The sequence below is a fragment of the Myotis daubentonii genome, chromosome X (assembly GCF_963259705.1).
Source record: "Myotis daubentonii chromosome X, mMyoDau2.1, whole genome shotgun sequence".
In the NCBI taxonomy this organism is placed as follows: domain Eukaryota; kingdom Metazoa; phylum Chordata; class Mammalia; order Chiroptera; family Vespertilionidae; genus Myotis; species Myotis daubentonii.
Genome location: NC_081861.1, coordinates 10326441 through 10344703, shown reverse-complemented (window position 1 = coordinate 10344703; position 18263 = coordinate 10326441). Strand labels below are relative to the sequence as shown.

The 18263-nt window shown below is 52.7% G+C and overlaps 1 protein-coding gene across 1 annotated transcript; it reads left to right on the top strand.

Annotated features, from left to right (window-relative positions):
- Positions 1 to 7212: 7212 nt before the first annotated feature.
- On the top strand, positions 7213 to 18052 carry ATP6AP1 (ATPase H+ transporting accessory protein 1). The gene is made up of 10 exons (XM_059680258.1): positions 7213 to 7426; positions 7658 to 7784; positions 12090 to 12164; positions 13105 to 13298; positions 14033 to 14073; positions 15114 to 15199; positions 15599 to 15846; positions 16434 to 16481; positions 16568 to 16799; positions 17240 to 18052. The coding sequence occupies exons 1-10, from the start codon at positions 7275 to 7277 to the stop codon at positions 17447 to 17449; spliced, it is 1413 nt and encodes a 470-aa protein (XP_059536241.1). The 5' UTR covers positions 7213 to 7274; the 3' UTR covers positions 17450 to 18052.
- Positions 18053 to 18263: the final 211 nt, after the last annotated feature.

Sequence of the window (18263 nt, the reverse complement as noted above, 5' to 3'; positions counted from 1 at the left end):
CAGTTTAGGTCTCCAGTTAACCCAAAATGAAGAGTTAGCCAAGAAGACCTCACAAAGAGCACCAAACATGTAGGAAAGGGAGCCCCATACTTACGTCAGTAGAAACAAGAACAGGTTGAAACCCTTGGGGGACTTCTGAAATAAATGGACCGTGTCAGGCAGAATATGAAAAATACTATAATAGAAATCTGGAAAGAGCCTAGCCAGTGTGGCTCAGTGGTTGAGTGTCGGCTTACCAGTATGAACCAGGAGGTCACGGTTCCATTACCAGTCAGGGCACATGCTCAGGTTGCAGGCTCAATCCAGGTGGGGGGCATGTAGGAGGAAGCTGATCAATGATTCTCTCTCACCGTGGATGTTTCTATCTCTCCCTCTCCCTGTGAAATCAATAAAAACATATTTTTAAAAATCAGGAAAGAAAGAAAAGACAGAACCACTAAAAAAGATGGAGCCAGCAAGAAGAGAAGATTTAAAGATGGTCAGAACTGCAACTGTGTAATTAGTTTTAAACAAAAAAAGCTTTTTAAATGATGAGAAGGGAAAAAAATCACTTCAGAGGGAAAAAAGAAACACTTGCAAGTAAATATAGGTAAAAACAGACTGTTGGCCAGTTTGCACGTATAGGTGCAAGTGTAACATACGCTGTGATAGCATGTTGCATATTTTCATCTTATATTTCAACTATATACTCATTTCCATAATATATAAACATTGTTTTTGCATGTTTTTATTTTGTATTATTTTTAAAAAATATATTTTTGTTGATTTCAGAGAGGAAGGGAAAGGGAGAGAGAGAGATAGGAACATCAATTGCCGGGAGCCGGTCCATCCTTGCTGTTTCAAGGGACCTGGCATATATGGCATACGGTTCTTAATATGTTTGCTCACCTTCTTGGCGCTGTGTTTTAACCAAGGTCTCCTCTCCGAGAAAGGTTGAATCCCCAGGTAGGGATTTTCCCCTGAAGTTAGGGAGGGAATAAAACCCCTCAACTAAGTGCCAGGCGGGTAATTAATCCCTTTAACTACGAACAATCATGGTTAAACTACATAATCTTTTCTCCCTGGAATGGAGATAAGAAACGCCCTAACCTTTGTAATAGAAATTGACAGGATTAGAATCAACTAGTATAAATACAGATGCAACAAGACAACAACAGACAGAATTTAGAACACAGAACTAGAGACAGAAGAACTTCGCTGGAGAGAGCATGCCGGAGGATCCTGGAGAGGGACTGGCCTCAGAGCCTAGAGACAGAGCCTAGCGGGAGAACATGGCAAGGGATCCTGGACTGAACCTGACTACAGAGATTGGCAGGAGAACCTGACTGGAACCTGGACACTGAACCTGACTGGAGAGCCTGGACAGAACCTGGCTGGAGAACCTAGCGAGGGAACATGGCTACAGAACCTCGCTGGAGATCCGAAGCAGAACCTCTCTGGAGATCCGGGCTAGAGATCCTGGCTAGGCTGCTGATCAACTGAACGCTGTCTCCGTGACATTCCTTCTTCGCCGACTCCGTCCACACCTTTGGGGACCCCTGGACCCGCTGGGGTTGGACCCCGGCAATCAATGATGAGAGAATCATCAATCAACTGCCTCCTGTATGGCCCTTCTGGGGAACCGGGCATGTGCCCTGACTGGGAATCAAACCGTGACCTCCTGGTTCATAGGTCAATGCTCAACCACTGAGCCACACCGGCCGGGCCCAAGAAAGTTTTGTGTTCTCATCTTACCTGCTTCCTGACAGCAGTTGACACTGACTTTGTTCACTATGGAGTCCTTGAAACCAAGTCTCTCCCTGGGTTTTCCCCTCCTCTTTGATGCTTCTCCCATTTCTCTTCTGGACACTCCTCCCTGCTCGTTGTACATCGAGCATGTCAAACTCAAAGGCTAACACAGGCCAAATAAACGAGGTTGAAGTGTATGTGGGCCGCAAAACAACAAAAGCTTCAATTATCATAGAAATGTAGGTTTATTTCCATAGAGACAGGCTGAATACAAAGGGCTGAAATAAATGAGTCATCATTCACATAAAATAATAGAACATTTTAATAAAAATATTTTTTCTTTTTTAAAAAAAATATATTTTATTGATTTTTTACAGAGAGGAAGGGAGAGGGATAGAGAACCAGAAACATCAATGAGATGAGAGAGAAACATCGACCAGCTGCCTCCTGCACACTCCCCACTGGGGATGTGCCTGCAACCAAGGTACATGCCCTTGACCGGAATCGAACCCAGGACCCTTGAGTCTGCAGGCCGATGCTCTATCCACTGAGTCAAACCAGCTAGGGCTAATATTTCTTCTTGAACATTAACTTACTAGACACTGCATAACTGCAGAAATTAATAAGCATAACACAAATAAACCTATTTTTCTTGTTTTCCGAAAGTGAAATATTTCCTGTTGCGCACACCAAACAAGTCAGTCCAAGACAATGATGTGGCCATCAGCTGCTAAAATATTCAATGCTGGTATTAGTGGAGAGAAATGGTGCACCTGCGCGTAAGGCACGTAAGGGAAATGAATGCAACAGGATTATAGTACTCAGTCATTAGCGAACGTTGTAGTTTGTTATTAATAACTAGAGGCCCGGTCACAAAAATTTGTGCACTCGCGGGGGGGGGGGGGGTCCCTCAGCCCGGCCTGTGCCCTCTCGCAGTCTGGGACCCCTCAGGGGATGTCCACTTGCTGGCTTAGGCCCGCTCCCTGGGGGATCGGGCCTAAGCTGGCAGTCAGACATCCCTCTGGCAGCCCGGGAGCCCTTGGGGGATGTCCAATTGCCAGCGGAGAGCAGGCCTAAGCTGCAGTCGGACATCCTTAGTGCTGCTGAGGAGGCAGGAAAGGCTCCCACCACCATCGCTGTGCTGACAGCTGTCAGCCTGGCTTGTGGATGAGCAGAGCCGCCCCTGTGGGAACGCACTGACCACCAGGGGCAGCTCCTGCATTGAGCGTCTGCCCCCTGGTGGTCAGTGTGTGTCATAGGGACCAGTCATTCCCAGTCGTTCTGCTGTTAGGGTCAATTTGCATATTACCCTTTTATTATATAGGACAGTGGTCGGCAAACTGCAGCTCGCAAACTGCGGCTTTTTGGCCCCTTCAGTGTGGCCATGAAGTTTTAATCGCACTGTACATGCGTGCCCACACATGGTATTTTGTGGAAGAGCCACACTCAAGGGGCTGCAGTTTGCCGACCACTGATATAGGAGGATAGAGGCCTGGTGCACAGGTGGGGGCCAGCTGGTTTGCCCTGAAGGGTGTCCTGGATCAGGGTGGGGGTCCCGCTGGGGTGCCTGGCCAGCGTGGGTGGGGGACTGATGGCTGTTTGCAGGCTGGTCAAGCCCCCCAGTGGGGACCTTCACCCCACGGGGGTGTGGCCAGCCTGGGTGAGGGGCTGAGGGCTGTTTTCAGGCTGGCCACACTCCCTTCAGGGTGGGGGTCCCTACTGGGATGCTTGGCCAGCCTGGGTGAGGGGCTGAGGGCCATTTTCAGGCTGGCCACACCCGCAGGCTGGAAGCAGGTATCTGGGATTTATTTAACTTCTTCTTTTTTTAAAAATATATTTTATTGACTTTTCACAGAGAGGAAGGGAGAGGGACAGAGAGTCAGAAACATCAATGAGAGAGAAACATTGATGAGCTGCCTCCTGCACAACCCCCACTGGGGATGTGCCCACAACCAAGGCACATGCCCCCGACCAGAATTGAACCTGGGACCCCTCAGTCCACAGGCCGAAGCTCCATCCACTGAGCCAAACCGGTCAGGGCTATTTAACTTCTATAATTGAAACTTTGTTGCCTTGGTCCAGCTCAAAGCCTGGGTTGCCCAGCCCCTCCTTGAACAGAGGTCTCGCCAGCTGGAAGCAGATATCTGGGATTTATTTATCTTCTATAATTGAAACTTTGTAGCCTTGAGTGGAGCTTAGGGCCAGCAGGGCAGGCGGGAAGCTTTGCTTCCTCCATCGCCTGGGGCAACCCGAACCTCCTGCTTGCTCTAGCTCCATGGCCGCCGCCATCTTTGTGATGGAGTGAGGGTTAATTTGCATATTACTATTTTATTAGATAGGATTATGTATAACAGGGTATTATAAAAATTAAGTTATAAAATTTTTATTAAAACATTTCTTACATACCGTTATATTGGCTGGCCGCAAAAATATTCATTGTAGGTCACATGTGGCCCTTGGGCCGTGAGTTTGACATGTTGTACTTGCTGCTGTTCCTCCAGACATTATCCTATCCTGGGCCCTCTTCTCTACCTACAGAGCAGTGGTTCTCAACCTTCCTAATGCCGCGACCCTTTAATACAGCTCCTCATGTTGAGGTGACCCCCAACCATAAAATTATTTTTGTTGCTACTTCATAACTGTAATTTTGCTACTGTTATGGATCGTCATGTAAATATCTGATATGCAGGATGTATTTTCTTTTTCTTTTTTTTTATTGCTTAAAGTATTACAAAGGGTATTACATATGTATCCATTTTATCCCCCCGCCCTAGACAGTCCCCTAGCCTCCCCTATCACCCAGTGTCTTATGTCCATTGGTTATGCTTATATGCATGCATACAAGTGCAGGATGTATTTTCATTGTTACAAATTGAACATAATTAAAGCATAGTGATTAATCACAAAAACAATATGTAATTATATATGTGTTTTCCGATGGTCTTAGGTGATCCCTGTGAAAGGGTCGTTCGACCCCCAAAGGGGTCGCGACTCACAGGTTGAGAACCGCTGCTACAGAGGGTCCACCTGCAGGAAAAAGAAACCACTCTTGCAATTTTTTTCATAGAACAGAGTTTATTACTCACAGAACATTTTAGTGCTGGTAACCTTGCCCATGGTGCAGGGATGCACCCTAGGAGAGGAACCCTGAAATTATGACACTGAGAGCTCATGTAGCATTTCTGGCACATCTGCCATCCAAGATATATGTACACACACACCTCATCTTTACTCTGGAATTAAGCAAATCCAAAATGTAAGCTAAAAGTAAATCTCTAGAAAGATGAAGGGAATTTTGAATGATTTTGGAAAGTGTCCAGGAAGGGAGGCTTATATTTATCATAGCTTATCAATTTTCTTTGCTAAGAAGGCCCTAGCCCTAGCCAGTTTGGCTCAGTGGATAGAGCGTCAGTCTGTGGACTGAAGGGTCCCAGATTCAATTCCAGTCAAGGGCACGTAATTTGGGTGCAGGCTTGATCCCCATCCCTGGCCTGGCCGTGCGGGAGGCAACCAATTGAGATGTGTCTCTCACATCGATGTTTCTCTTTCTCTGTCTCTATCCCTCCCTTTAAAAATCAATGGAAAAATAGCCTCAGGTGAGGTGGGGGGAAGCCCTAACTGGTTTGGCTCTGTGGATAGAGCGCTGGCCTGCAGACTGAAGGGTCCTAGGTTTAATTCCGGTCAAGGGCACGTGCCTCGGTTGCAGGCTCCTTCCTGGCCTGGGCCCGGGTTGGGGCAACTGATCGATGTCTCTCTCACATCGATATTTCTCTCTCTCTCTTTCACTCTCCCTAAAAAAACAATGGAAAAATATCCTTGGGTGAGAAAAAAAAAAAAAAAAGAAGGCCCCAACTGTGCAAGGAACACCAAGAAATCCAGGGAGAATTGTCACTTAACACACAGTAATATAAATAGGGGATGTTTAATGTGAAAATTACTAAGTAATAATAAAAAAGTAACTTTAAAGGTAGACAGCAGCCGTAGGTTTGGCTCAGTGGATAGAGCATCAGCCTGAGGACTGACGGGTCCAGGGTTCGATTCTGGTCAAGGGCACATGTCTTGGTTGCATGCAGGAGGCAGCTGATCAATGAGATTCTCTCTCATCATTGATGTTTCTATCTTTCTGTCCCTCTCTGAAATCAATAAAAATATATATTTAAAAATGTACTTCCAGACCTTTGATTGGTATAGAAGTTCAATAACTGGTTCAGTCACCAGACCTGCAGGAACAGCTCTTTGGAGAGCAAGCAAGCTGTGGTTGATGGGTGGGCACCCAAGCTGTTGGGCAGGCACCGCTAGAACTGGGAGCTGGAGAGCCCTCTTCTGCTGGAACTCAGCACACTTCTGTGTACAGTTTGAGCCAGAGTGTCTCTGAGTGTCTCTGGGTGGCCAGCCCCACAGGACGTCCCACATGTGCACTTCCAGGGCTGAGGGCTGAGGAGATGGTGTGGGAAGCAGTGACCTGCGCTGAGGTGCAGACTCGAGTTGTCTGGGGCCCTTGTACACACCTGCTGTGTGCGTTGAGAGCTGGAGGCAGTGTGGTGAAAACTCTGACTTGCAGGCTTGGCGCTGGAGAAAATCATGCAGGTGAGCAAGGTGAGCAGCAAGGAGAGCTTTTCCTTTTCTTTCTTTTTTTAAAAACATATTTTATTGATTTTTTACAGAGAGGAAAGGAGAGAGATAGAGTTAGAAACATCGATGAGAGAGAAACATCGATCAGCTGCCTCCTGCACATCTCCCACTGGGGATGTGCCCGCAACCCAGGTACATGCCCTTGACCGGAATCGAACCCGGGACCCTTCAGTCCGCAGGCCGACGCTCTATCCACTGAGCCAAACCGGTTTCGGCGAGCTTTTCCTTTTCAGTACCATCCCCTGTCTCTGCAGACAAAACTCGTATCACACCTGCGGTGCAGAAGTGACGTTTGAATGGATACAGTTGCCACTTTTTAGCAACTTTTGGAACTCCCGTGCACAGAGATCATTCCAACAGTTCTGCTACATAGTAGCGTCTCAAAGAAAGTATTTCACGGCTTCTCTCGGCCACATCTGAATGGCCAGCATTTCCCCTCTGGCACAACTCAGGAACCGGGCCAAGTATGGGGAAGGGGCGCGGCGCCACCGAGCCCCCTCCCCCCACCCCGCCCCAGGCACTCCACTCTCCCTGGTCTCCACTACCGCTTGCAATTTTAAGCAGAAGATGAAACCTGGGCGAAGCCTTGGGTGTGGGGACCTGTGGAGCGGAGCCCGCCCCGCCCCGCCCGTCCTATCCTGTCAGTGCCAGCTGTATCTGCTGGGTGGTAGTGGAAACTGACAGAGCTCCAGTCTGTCCCTGTCCTACAAGGAGCGTGCGCGCCGTGAGAAGCGTTTGGCCAATCAGGGGAAAGGAGTGGCCGTGAGTGGCATGCGCTTCCTTCAATCTTTTGAAGTCCTGGCCCCAGGCCTGCACTCTGGCCAATGGTGGCGCGGGGCGGAGCTTGGGCGAGGGCGACGGTCACCTGATCTGCGGCGGCAGTGGTGGCCGAGGCCGTGGAGACTGAAGCTGTGATGGCGGCGACAGTGGCGGCTCCGGTGCGGGCGGGGACGAGCAGGGCCCCAGCGTTTTGTCAGATGAAGTGGCTGCCACTGTTGCTGGTGGCGGTGGCGGCGGCGGCGGCGGCGGAGCAGCAGGTGCCGCTGGTGCTGTGGTCGAGCGATCGGTGAGCCGGGTGGTGGGCTGGGGCGGGCTGTGCGGCGCACGGTGGCGGTTGGAGTGCCCTCGCCCGGCTCCTGGGCTGCGAGGCTTAGAGGGGACTGTCCTTTGCTTGGCGGCCTAGAGCGAATCGGCCAGATCGGATCTCCGGGACCCACACATCAAGCTGGGAGCCCGTGGGCTTCGGATCGTAAGCCAAGCGCCCCCACCTGACAGCACCTCTTCTGTCCCCTGACAGGGACTTGTGGGCTCCTGCGGCCGACACCCATGAGGGCCACATCACCAGCGACATGCAGCTCTCTACTTACTTAGACCCCGCCCTGGAGCTGGGCCCCCGCAACGTGCTGCTGTTCCTGCAGGACAAGGTGCGCCTGTCCCAGCCCTCTGTCCCTCAGTCATCAGGAGGCAGGCAGGCCCCTCCCCCCAGGATAAGGAGACCCATTCCCCAAGGGAAGCTTCGGTGACCTTGTCTCAACTGCAGGGAGGTGTGGCTTCATTCTTGGGAAGGCCCATAGGAGAAGGTTCAGTGAGAATATAGTGAGGGCCCAGAAATGGCACCAACTTGATTGGGGGGGAGCAAGTGGTCAGAGGCCGGAAGTCTACAGAGTACCATGAACTTGTGTGACCTACTCTATATGGTGGGGATAATTGTTGGCGGTTGAGAAGACAGATGCCCAAGGAGGGGAAGTGACTGGTTCAAGGTCACACAGCTAATGGGTGGCGGAGTTGCAATTCTAATTGTAATGATCATAATAGAGAGAAAAAAGTGATCACTTACTGAGTGCTTCATGGGCACTGTGCTAAGCTGATGTCATTGTCTTGGTTTTACTACCAAGGAAACTAAAGCTTGTAGAGGTGCAGTGATTGGCTGGGTTGTGCACACCACCATTGGTTCCAGCCTGAGTCTGTCAGGACCTTCCCCGGCCTCCCCCCTACCCCAGGCCAGTTTGTGCTCATAACTGGGTTTGTGCTCCCTCCCTTCCAGATCGCTCTGCCCTCCAACCAGGCATTCAGCCCATGAGAAGACTCTAGGGCAGTGTAGGTTTGGCGTTTGGGAAGTTGTCGAGCCTCTGCTTGTTCCTTCCTTGTTCGTGGCCTGTATGGTTCATTCTGCTCCTGGTCTTGCTTCATCACTCTGTGGGTAGCCTGTGGCGGGCATGTTCTCCTGTAGTCCTTCCAGGAGGCGGTAAATAATGTAGTCAGACTGGAACTCAATTCTAGTTCTACTACTTACCAGCCTTTGGTCTGCGAATGCCGGTTTCTGCATCTGTAAACTGCAGATACCACCTCATCAGAGGGCTGTGAGGAGCAATTCTTAGCAAATATGAACTGCCTGCTATGTGCCAGTTATTAAGTGTTGGGGGCATAGTAATGAGCAGAATAACCCAAGCCCCTACCGCGAGGAAGCTGACAGTCACGTGAGCATGACAAGTCAATGCTGAGGTCTTATATGCTATAATGTCAGCGCTATAGTGTTGAGAGACGAAAGAAACAGGCTAACCCTATTGTGGTGTGCACAAGCATAGCCAATCATTGCCAGAGTAACGGCAACCCTATTTAAGGTAAAGCTGATCAGGCAAGACTCACTGAGCAGAGACCTGAATGGAGGTCCCTACAGAGCCCTGTAGCTATAAAGGGAGGGTGTTCCTGGCAGAAGGTACAGCACGTGCAAAGGCCCTGGGCAAGACGGAAGAGCCGCTGTTGCTGGAGTATAGTGAGTGAGAGCAAGGGGTAGGGGATGGTTAGCCAGGTCGCCAGGAGATGAAGAGGAAAAAGGTCGGTTGCAGTTCTAAACGTGACAGGAAGCCTCGGGTGACTTCAAGCAGGAGGTGCTGCGAGGAGTAGAGAGTGGCGGTTTCTAGGCTTTCCGAAGGAGATTGTCCAAACAAGGTCAGGATTCCTGCCCAGGAGGGAGAGGAAGCTGGCCAAGTGTGTATACTAAACAGAAGCTGATTAAGATCGCCTCAGGGCCTGGTGGGGAAAAGCCAGAGGAAGCTGGGCATTGGGGTGGAGGGGCAGGAGTTGAAGGGCACCTCTAGGTTGGAGAGGAAAAGGGATGACGTCCATTACTGTGGTCTGGAGGCCTCAGAAGACTTCAGTGCTTCCCCAGCATGTTCGAGATCTTCACCTGTTTCTCCCCTTCCACCAAAACCAGGTGAGGAGGGGGACTTCTCACCCTCCTTTACAAAAGGTGCCATCCATGCCTGGCCAGTGTGGCTCAGTGGTTGAGCATAGACCTATGAACCAGGAGGTCACGGTTTGATTGCCAGTCAGGGCACATGCCCGGGTGGTGGGCTCGATCCCCAATGGGGGGTGTGCGGGAGGCAGCTGATCGATGATTCTCATCATTGATGTTTCTCTCCCTCTCCCTTCTTCTGTGAAATGAAAAAAAAAATATATATATATATTTTTAAAAAGGTCCCGTTGATTCTAGCTGTTGCAACTGGTATGCAGGTTCTCCTTTTTTTTCAACTTCCCTTTATGGGGGGAAGGCATGCACTAAATGCTTCTAACTGCCCCCAGCTCTTGCCCTGGCTTCCCTCTTCCCTACCCAGTTCCTGTTGTCGATGGCAGGCAGCTGACTCTTACTCCTAAGGCTACCACAAGTCAGCTGCCCGCACATTTCCTCCCAACCCCATGACTGCCTTCCATGTTTTCTCACCCTCACCCTCACCCTGCTAGGAGGGTGCTAGAGAAATGAAAGAGCCCTGGCCAGTTGGGCTCAGTGGATAGAGTGTCGGCCTGTGGACTGAAGGGTCTCGTGTTTGATTCTGGTCAAGGGCATGTACTGTGGTTGCAGGCTCCTCCCCGGCCCAGGTCCTGGTCAGGGCATGTGTAGAAGACAACCAATCGATACATTTCTCACACATTGGTGTTTCTCTCTGTCTTTCCCTCTCTCTTCCACTCTCTTTAAAAGAAAAGAAAAAACTCACCCTAGCCGGTTTGGCTCAGTGGATAGAGCATCGACCTGCTGACTGAAGGGTCCTGGGTTTGATTCTGGGCAAGGGCGTATGCCCTGGTTGCAGGCTCGATCTCCAGTGTGGGGCGTGCAGGAGGCAGCCGATCAATCAATGATTCTCTCTCATCATTGATGTTTCTATCTCTCTCTCTCTCTTCCTCTCTGAAATCAATAAAAAAATATTTAAAAAAACTCAATGGAAAAATATCCTTGGTTGAGGATTAAATATATATATATATATATATATATATATATATATATAATCTACACTAATAAAAGAGAAACGTGGTAATTGGCGTACGACCGCTACCCTTCCCATTGGCTAATCAGGGAGATATGCAAATTAACTGTCAGTCAAGATGGCGGCCAGCAGGCAGGCAGCTTGAAACTAACATGAGGCTTGTTTGCTTCAGTGACGGAGGACTCCAACGTTCCCCGCCTGCCTTGCCGGCCTCTGAGCCTGCAGTTTGAAACATTTTAACAAATATAGACGCTAAACAAAACTCCAGAAACCAGCTTTCAGCCAGCTGGGATCTCAGAGCTAGAGTTGATACAGAGTTTCGAGAACTGAAACAAACCAGATACCTGCTTTCAGGAGTGGAGGCCTAAGAGCTGGAGCCTCAGAGCTAAAGCTGGCCCAGAATAAAAGAAAAAAAAAAGAAAAAAAGGAGCAGTTGGGAGCTTCAGTCCCAGCCTGAAAACAGCCCTCAGCCCCTCACCCAGACTGGCCAGGCACCCCAGTGGGGACCCCCACTCTGAAGGGTGTGTGACCAGCTGCAAACAGCCATCATCCCCTCATCCAGGCTGGCCAGGCACCCCAGTGGGGACCCCCACCCTGATCCAGGACACCCTACAGGGCAAACCAGCCGGCCCCCACCCGTGCACCAGGCCTCTATTCTATATACTAAAAGGATAATATGCCTCCCAGCACCGGGATCAGCGGAGCCACGAGGCCTCCCGGCACCGGGATCAGCGTGACAGGGAGCAGCGCCCAAACCCCCTGATCGCCCTGCGGCTCTGTGGGTGATAGAGGGTGGCGCCCCAACCCCCTGATCCACCCTGCTCTGTGTGTGACAGGGGGCGGTGTGCCAACTCCCCTATTGGCCCTGCTCTGTGAGTGACAGTGGGGAGCTCCTCAACCCCCTGATGGGCCCTGCTCTGTGCGTGACAGGGGGTGGCGCCACAACCTCCCCATCGACCCTGCCTTGAGTGTGACAGGGGGCAGTGCCCCAACCCCCCAATCGGCCCTGCCCTGAGCGTGACTGAGGGTGGCATCGCAACCTCCCGATCTGCCCTGCTCTGTGCATGACAGGGGGCGGCGCCCCAACTCCCCAATCGGCCCTGCTCTGAGCCCGACCAGGGGCTGCACCTAGGGATTGGGCCTGCCCTCTGCCACCTGGGAGCAGGCCTAAGCCAGCAGGTCGTTATCTCCCGAGGGGTCCCAGACTGCGAGAGGGCACAGGCCGGGCTGAGGGACCCCCCCCCCCCGAGTGCACAAATTTTTGTGCACTGGGCCTCTAGTATAAATATGAAAGAACCTTCTATCCTCACCCCCACCCCAAACTTGCCCTTGCTTGTTTTTCTGACCAGAGCAAATCTGACTCTAAGTGAGATTTTGCTGGCCCTGCAAATGCACGGGGAAGGGGCCTGCCCCCTGCCCTGGCCCTGGCCCTGGCCACTTCTGAAGCTGTCTTCCCTGCTTCCCTCCTAGCTGAGCATTGAGGACTTCACGGCATACGGTGGCGTGTTTGGAAACAAGCAGGACAGCACCTTTTCTAACCTGGAGGTAAGAGTCCTCTCCCAGCTGCAGGCATGGGGGCTGTCCCGCCCCCCACTCCATAGCACAATAAAGAACTGTTTCCTGAACCCCAGTGTGGGGCGTGCACGAGGCAGCCGATCAGTGATCCTCTCTAATTGATGTTTCTAGCTCTCTATCTCTCTCCTTTCCTCTCTCTCTAAAAATAAAACAAACAAACAAACAAACAAAAAACAGCCCTGGCTGGTGTTGCTCAGTGGCTAGAGTGTCAGCCTACACACCAGAGGGTTGCGGGTTCAATTCCCGGTCAAGGGCCTGTACCTGGTTGCAGGTTCAATCCCCACCCTGTCAGGGTGTGTGTGGGAAGCAAACAATTGATGTGTCTCTTTCTACATCTCTCTCTCCTCCCCTACTCTCTCCCACTCTCTAAAAATCAATGGAAAAAAATATCCTCACTCCTCAGGTGAGGATTTAAAAAAAAAAACAACCATATTTAAAACCCTACCTGGTTTGGCTCAATGGATAAAGCATCAGACCGTGGACTGAAGGGTCCTGAGTTCGATTGTGGTCAAGGGCATGTACCTTGGTTGCAGGTTCACTCTCCGGCCCATGCAGGAGGCAACCAATCAATGTGTAACTCTCACATCGATGTGTCTCTCTCTGTCTCTCCCCCTCCTTTCCACTCTCTCTAAAAGTCAATGGAAAAATATTCTCGGGTGAGGAGTAACCAAAAAAAACAAAACAAACCTGTTTCCTTAGTTAACCAGAGCTGCTGGATTTGGGGGTAGAAAGGCGTGAGAGTCAGGGACCAGGGGTGCGGGGCATTTCCTTCTGACCCTGAATGAGACTCAGTCCTGTAGGTGTGGGTGGGGGTGTGGCTTGCAGGGGAGGGCTGCCGGAGCGGTGTGAGGGGCTGGCTCAGGCCAGGTCCCTTTTGCTAACTCATCCTCCACGTCTCCTTTGTCCCCAGAATGCCCTGGACTTGGCCCCCTCCTCTCTTGTGCTTCCTGCCGTTGACTGGTATGCAGTCAGCACTCTGACCACGTACCTGCAGGAGAAGCTGGGGGCCAGCCCCTTGCACGTGGACCTGGCCACCCTTCGGGAGCTAAAGCTCAATGCCAGCCTCCCGGCCCTGCTGCTCATCCGCTTGCCCTACACAGCCAGGTATGGCCCGGCCTCCAGCCGCAAGGCTCTGGGCTCTGGTAGCACAACCCAGTCAACGATGACAGTCCTTCCGTCCAGAACCCTGAAGCCCTTCCAGAAGGTGCCCAGTATCGCCAGAAGAGACTGGAAGGGCCTCTGGCCGGGCTGTGATTCACGAGTCAGTGCCCTGCACTGAACTAGGCCTCGCGGGCCTCCAGAGACAAGGTAGACGTGGGCTCTGGTGGTAGGAAGCCAACTCGCCTAGCCAGGACCCGTTCACACAGCAGGTAGCAGGGACCTGAGTGGGACCGTGAAGTGGGGCAGGGGAGGGGCAAGGGATTCCAGGCAGGGCCATGAGGTGAGCAAAGATGTGGAGGGATCCCAACTGGTGTGGCTCAGTGGTTGAGTGTTGACCTATGAACCAGGAGGTCACAGTTCCATTCCTGGCCCGGGTTGCGGGCTCGATCCCCAGTGCGGGGATGTACAGGAGGCAGCTGATCCATGATTCTTTCTCATCATTGTTGTTTCTTTCCCTCTCTCTTCCTCTCTGAAATCAATAAAAGTGTATATTAAAAAAAAAAGATGTGGAGGGAGGGTGGCTCCCAGAGCCCCAGCTAGAGTGCTAGGTGAATGGGGCTCATGGGGAAGGACGCTGGCATTGAATGGGGGGGACACTAGGGGGTCCGACGGGGGCGGCTGGGGATGGTGGAGAGCTATTCGGATTGTGGGGCTCTAATACTCTGTCTTTTCCGTAGCTCGGGTCTGATGGCACCACGGGAAGTCCTCACAGGCAATGGTGAGTGGGTCAGGGAGGCATGTTCTCCATCCCTCAGGGTGGTCCTCAGCTCCTCCTCACCCCCCCCCCCCCACGAGGTTCCCTGCTTCTTGGAGCACCTGGCAGCTGATCAGGGAAATGCTGGCCTTCGGGCCTCATCCGTTGGGCCTGCCTAGTAGAGATTTGGGGATGTCTAGGGGGGTCTTCTCTGCGGGAGCCTGTGAGCCAGTTTCCACTGAGGCAGCCTGAATCCTTTAGTGTGGGTTTAAGAGACCAGCAGCTTTTCAAAAAACAGTTCTGAACACTTGTCTTCTCCTTCTTTTTTAATATTTTTGTATTGATTTCAGAGGGGAAGGGAGAGAGAGAGAGAAACATCAGTGATGAGAGCAAATCATTGATCGGCTGCCTCCTGCACCGCCCCCCCCCCCCCACTGGGGATCGAGACTGCAACCCAGGCACGGGCCCTGACCGGGAATCGAACCCTGACCTTCTGGTTCATAGGTCGACGCCCAACCACTGAGCCACACTGGCCAGGCATCACTTGTCTTCTTTTTGCTATAAAGGACAGTCAGTCATTCCCTGTGGAAAGGTCACTGGAAACCTTCCACGGGTGGGTTCAAAGTTACGTATGTCTTTGTCTTTTCTCATTCCCTTTAGTTAGGCCTTGGCATTAGGGAGCTGACAACGGAGGCCACAGGTGGCCCAGGGGAGGCTGGGGGTGGACAGGATGAACAGCAGCTGCTGTCAGGGATCCTGGATGGAAACTAAAAACACTATTGAAGGCTGACGGGAGCCGGCTCATCAGGGGTCTCAGTGTCCCACCGCAGAGGACATGTTAGTTTCCGGGGGTGGGAGGACTTCACAGTGCAGACCCCTGGTGGTCGCCACCTCAGTGAGGGGGTCTCCCTGAGCTCCATCAAGAGGGCACTAGTGTGGGGTGTGCAAGGGCACCACCTTGCCTCTGCTGGCTTCTGCTGTGTGAAGGTCAGGCGGTGGGAAGCGTTGCTCTAGGCGTCCACCTGTGTGTGACCTGGTTCTCTGCTCTTCCCGTTACCCCTCAGATGAGGTCATTGGGCAGGTGCTGAGCATGCTCAAGTCGGAAGATGTCCCGTACACAGCGGCCCTCACAGCGGTCCGCCCTTCCAGGGTATGTGCCCTGCCGCAGGGGCTCTGGGAGGTGTGGGCAGAGGCCACGTGGTGCATGGGCCTGGAGGGGGTGTGGCTCCGATGGCCTCAGTGGGGGCCAGCTTCTCCCCTGGGCCCATGTCAAGGGGGGGACGATTACGAACCTGCTTACTCCTTCCAGGTGCAGCTTTCCGAACGCCCTGTCAGTCTTAGGGGCTGGCAAATGCTCGGACAATTAAGTCCAAATGTTCCCTAGTTGGAGGGACTAGGACTATTCCAGAGACTTAGGGGCCAGCCAGAGAAAGCTTCCCGGAGGAAGGGCCACCATCCACAGATGGTGGAGAGGGACAGCGAGGGCAGGCCACTGGTCTGGGCCTGCTCCCAGGCCCGTTGAGAGAAGGCTTGTGGGCTGTCTCTGCAGGTGGCCCGCGATGCAGCCATGGTGGCCGGCGGGCTAGGTCGGCAGCTGCTGCAAACAACGCCCAAACAGCCCGTGTCCGTTGTGGTCCACCCCCCTGTGAGTTATAACGATACCGCCCCCCGGATCCTGTTCTGGGCCCAGAACTTCTCAGTGGCTTATAAGGACAGCTGGGAAGACCTGACCGCCAGGACCTTTGAGGCCCCGTCTCTCAACATGACTGGCTCCTTCTGGAATGACTCCATTGCCAGGTGAGGGCAAAGGACCTGTCACTTCGGGTGGGTATCTGTGCTGGTGGTGTGGGTTTGCCATGGGAATGCTGCGGGGAGGGGCTGCTATCGGAGGGCCCTTGGAGTGGGGGTTGCTCAGAGTTCTGCTTCCCCATGCCTTCTAGTCCTTGCCTGGGACTTGGTTGTTACTACTCCCAAGTCACCTGGGAACCTGACGCTTCACCCTTGAGCAGAGCCTCAAGGCGACTGCACTATGGTGCATACCATGCCCGAGCAAGTTCTGGGGCTCCCGTACCTTCCCTGTGCAGTGAGAGAGATCGCCCTCACTCCCAAAACCCAACCTGGGCACCTCAACGACCCCAAGAGGGGGGGTTCTTAAAGGAGGAGGGACAGTGGGTTCAGGGGAGCCAGAGGAAGGAGCCCTCAGCTGGAGGTGGGGGACCTGCATGCTGGTTCCTGACCTAGAATGTGACAGGGTCTCAGTTTTCCCTTCTGTCAAGTGGGGGCAAGGACCCAGGCAGCTTACATAGGAGCAGACTTGAGCAATGTGGTCTAAGATGCTCAAGGCCCTTTCAGAACCTGACTGGCCTCTCACTCTGATCCTACAGGCTTTCGCTGACCTATGAACAACTCTTTGGTGCCACAGTGACATTTAAGTGAGTCCGAGGGGCGGTGGCGGTGTGGGTAGACTGGTGTGGCCCTGGCTTCCTCAGCTACCTGACACCCCTGTGGTCTCCCCCAGGTTCACTCTGGTGAACCGCTTCTATCCAGTGTCGGCCCGGCACTGGTTTACCATGGAGCGCCTCGAAATCCACAGCAATGGCTCGGTAGCCTACTTCAACGTCTCCCAGATCACAGGGCCCAGCATCTACTCCTTCCACTGCCAGTACGTCAGCAGTCTTAGCAACAAGGGCAATATCCTTGTGCCTGACACGCAGCCCTTTCTCTGGCAGATGACTCTTGAGGAGTTCCAGGTAAGAAGAAGGGAGGAGCCTGGGTCCAGGTAGGGGGGAGGAAGCAGACGCCTGAAGTCTTTAAAAAAAATTTATATATATATATATATTCTTACTGATTTCATAGAGGAAGGGGGAGAGAGAGAGAGAGAGAGAGAGAGCGCGAGAGAAACATCAATGATGAGAGAGAATCATGGATCTGCTGCCTCCTGCATGCCCCACACTGGGGATCGAGCCCACAACCTGGGCATGTGCCTCGACCGGGAATCGAACCGTGACCTCCTGGTTCATAGGTCAATGCTCAATCACTGAGCCACGCTGGGTTGGTACCCTTTGGGCTTGGGCTCAGGAACATAGTTGAGAGTCCTGTCCCCACCATGCTCCCTTCCCACTAACCTGGGAACCTCAACCCTTACTGGGCCTCCCTTTCCTAGGCTCACACGCTCCTTTCTGTCCCCCAGATCCAGGCCTTCAACGTGACAGGCGAGCAGTTCTCCTATGCCACCGATTGTGCGGGCTTCTTCTCCCCGGCCATCTGGATGGGGCTGCTCACCTCCTTGTTCATGCTCTTCATCTTCACCTACGGCCTGCACATGATCCTCAGCCTCAAGACCATGGACCGCTTTGACGACCACAAGGGCCCCACCATCACTTTGACCCAGATGGTGTGACCCTGTGCCCACGGGGGGTTAAGGGTGTGATGGTGTCCAGGTTGTCACTTTCTCACCTCAAGGCATGCTGGATCGAAGGACTTCCTTCTCTTCCTACCATAGCATGAACCCCCAACTCCCCTGTTTTGCTCCTATTCAACCCTGTGAGGGGCTTTCCTGGGGCTGCCCACCCCCATCTCTATCAACAGGTGTACATATTCTGCATAGATAGTAGAGAAATCTTCCAGGATTGGTGATTATAAAGGGAGGGGACATGAATTCTAGAACCTCTCCCTCTCCCCCCTCTCCTTATTTATTTTCATATCTCCACCTTCACCCCTTGTTGTTTATAGTGCTTTTGTGTAGCCAGTGCTCCCTCCCTTGGCTTTACGGGGTTCCCTGCAGCAGCCAGGAGCTGGAGATTCCCTGAGTTGGGGTGAAAGTACCACTTAACTATCCTGCTTGGCTAGTGTTGTTTTTGGTGATGTGCTAACAATAAGCAGCACACGGGTTTATTTTTGTGGCCTGAGAAGGAAGGGACCTCCACGGCAGGTGGGCTGGGTGTGCTCCCTGGGTTTCTGGCAAGCTTGGTGGGTTTCCTTCCTAATAAAATAAAGATGGGTCCATGCTGCAGCCTCTTGTCAGTCATTTCTGCACTGGATATGCGGGATGCGCTTGGCTGAGGGCTTCCGGGGAGGCGCCCAGGTGTAGCTGTCGCCAAGTGAGGCCGGGGGGGGGGGGGGGGGGGGGGGGGCGGGAAGGGCTGCAGGGGCCCTGAGGCTGCCTGGGAGCCCGGGAGATGCAGAGGGTCTTGAGCCAGCTGGACCCCTAAGTA

Excerpts from the sequence above, each read along its gene's own strand:
- ATP6AP1 (XM_059680258.1), top strand. The coding sequence starts at position 7,275 with ATGGCGGCGACAGTGGCGGCTCCGGTGCGGGCGGGGACGAGCAGGGCC. Across the intron at positions 7,785-12,089 it reads TGCTGTTCCTGCAGGACAAG|CTGAGCATTGAGGACTTCAC; the intron begins GTGCGCCTGTCC and ends CTTCCCTCCTAG. Across the intron at positions 16,482-16,567 it reads GGTGCCACAGTGACATTTAA|GTTCACTCTGGTGAACCGCT; the intron begins GTGAGTCCGAGG and ends GGTCTCCCCCAG.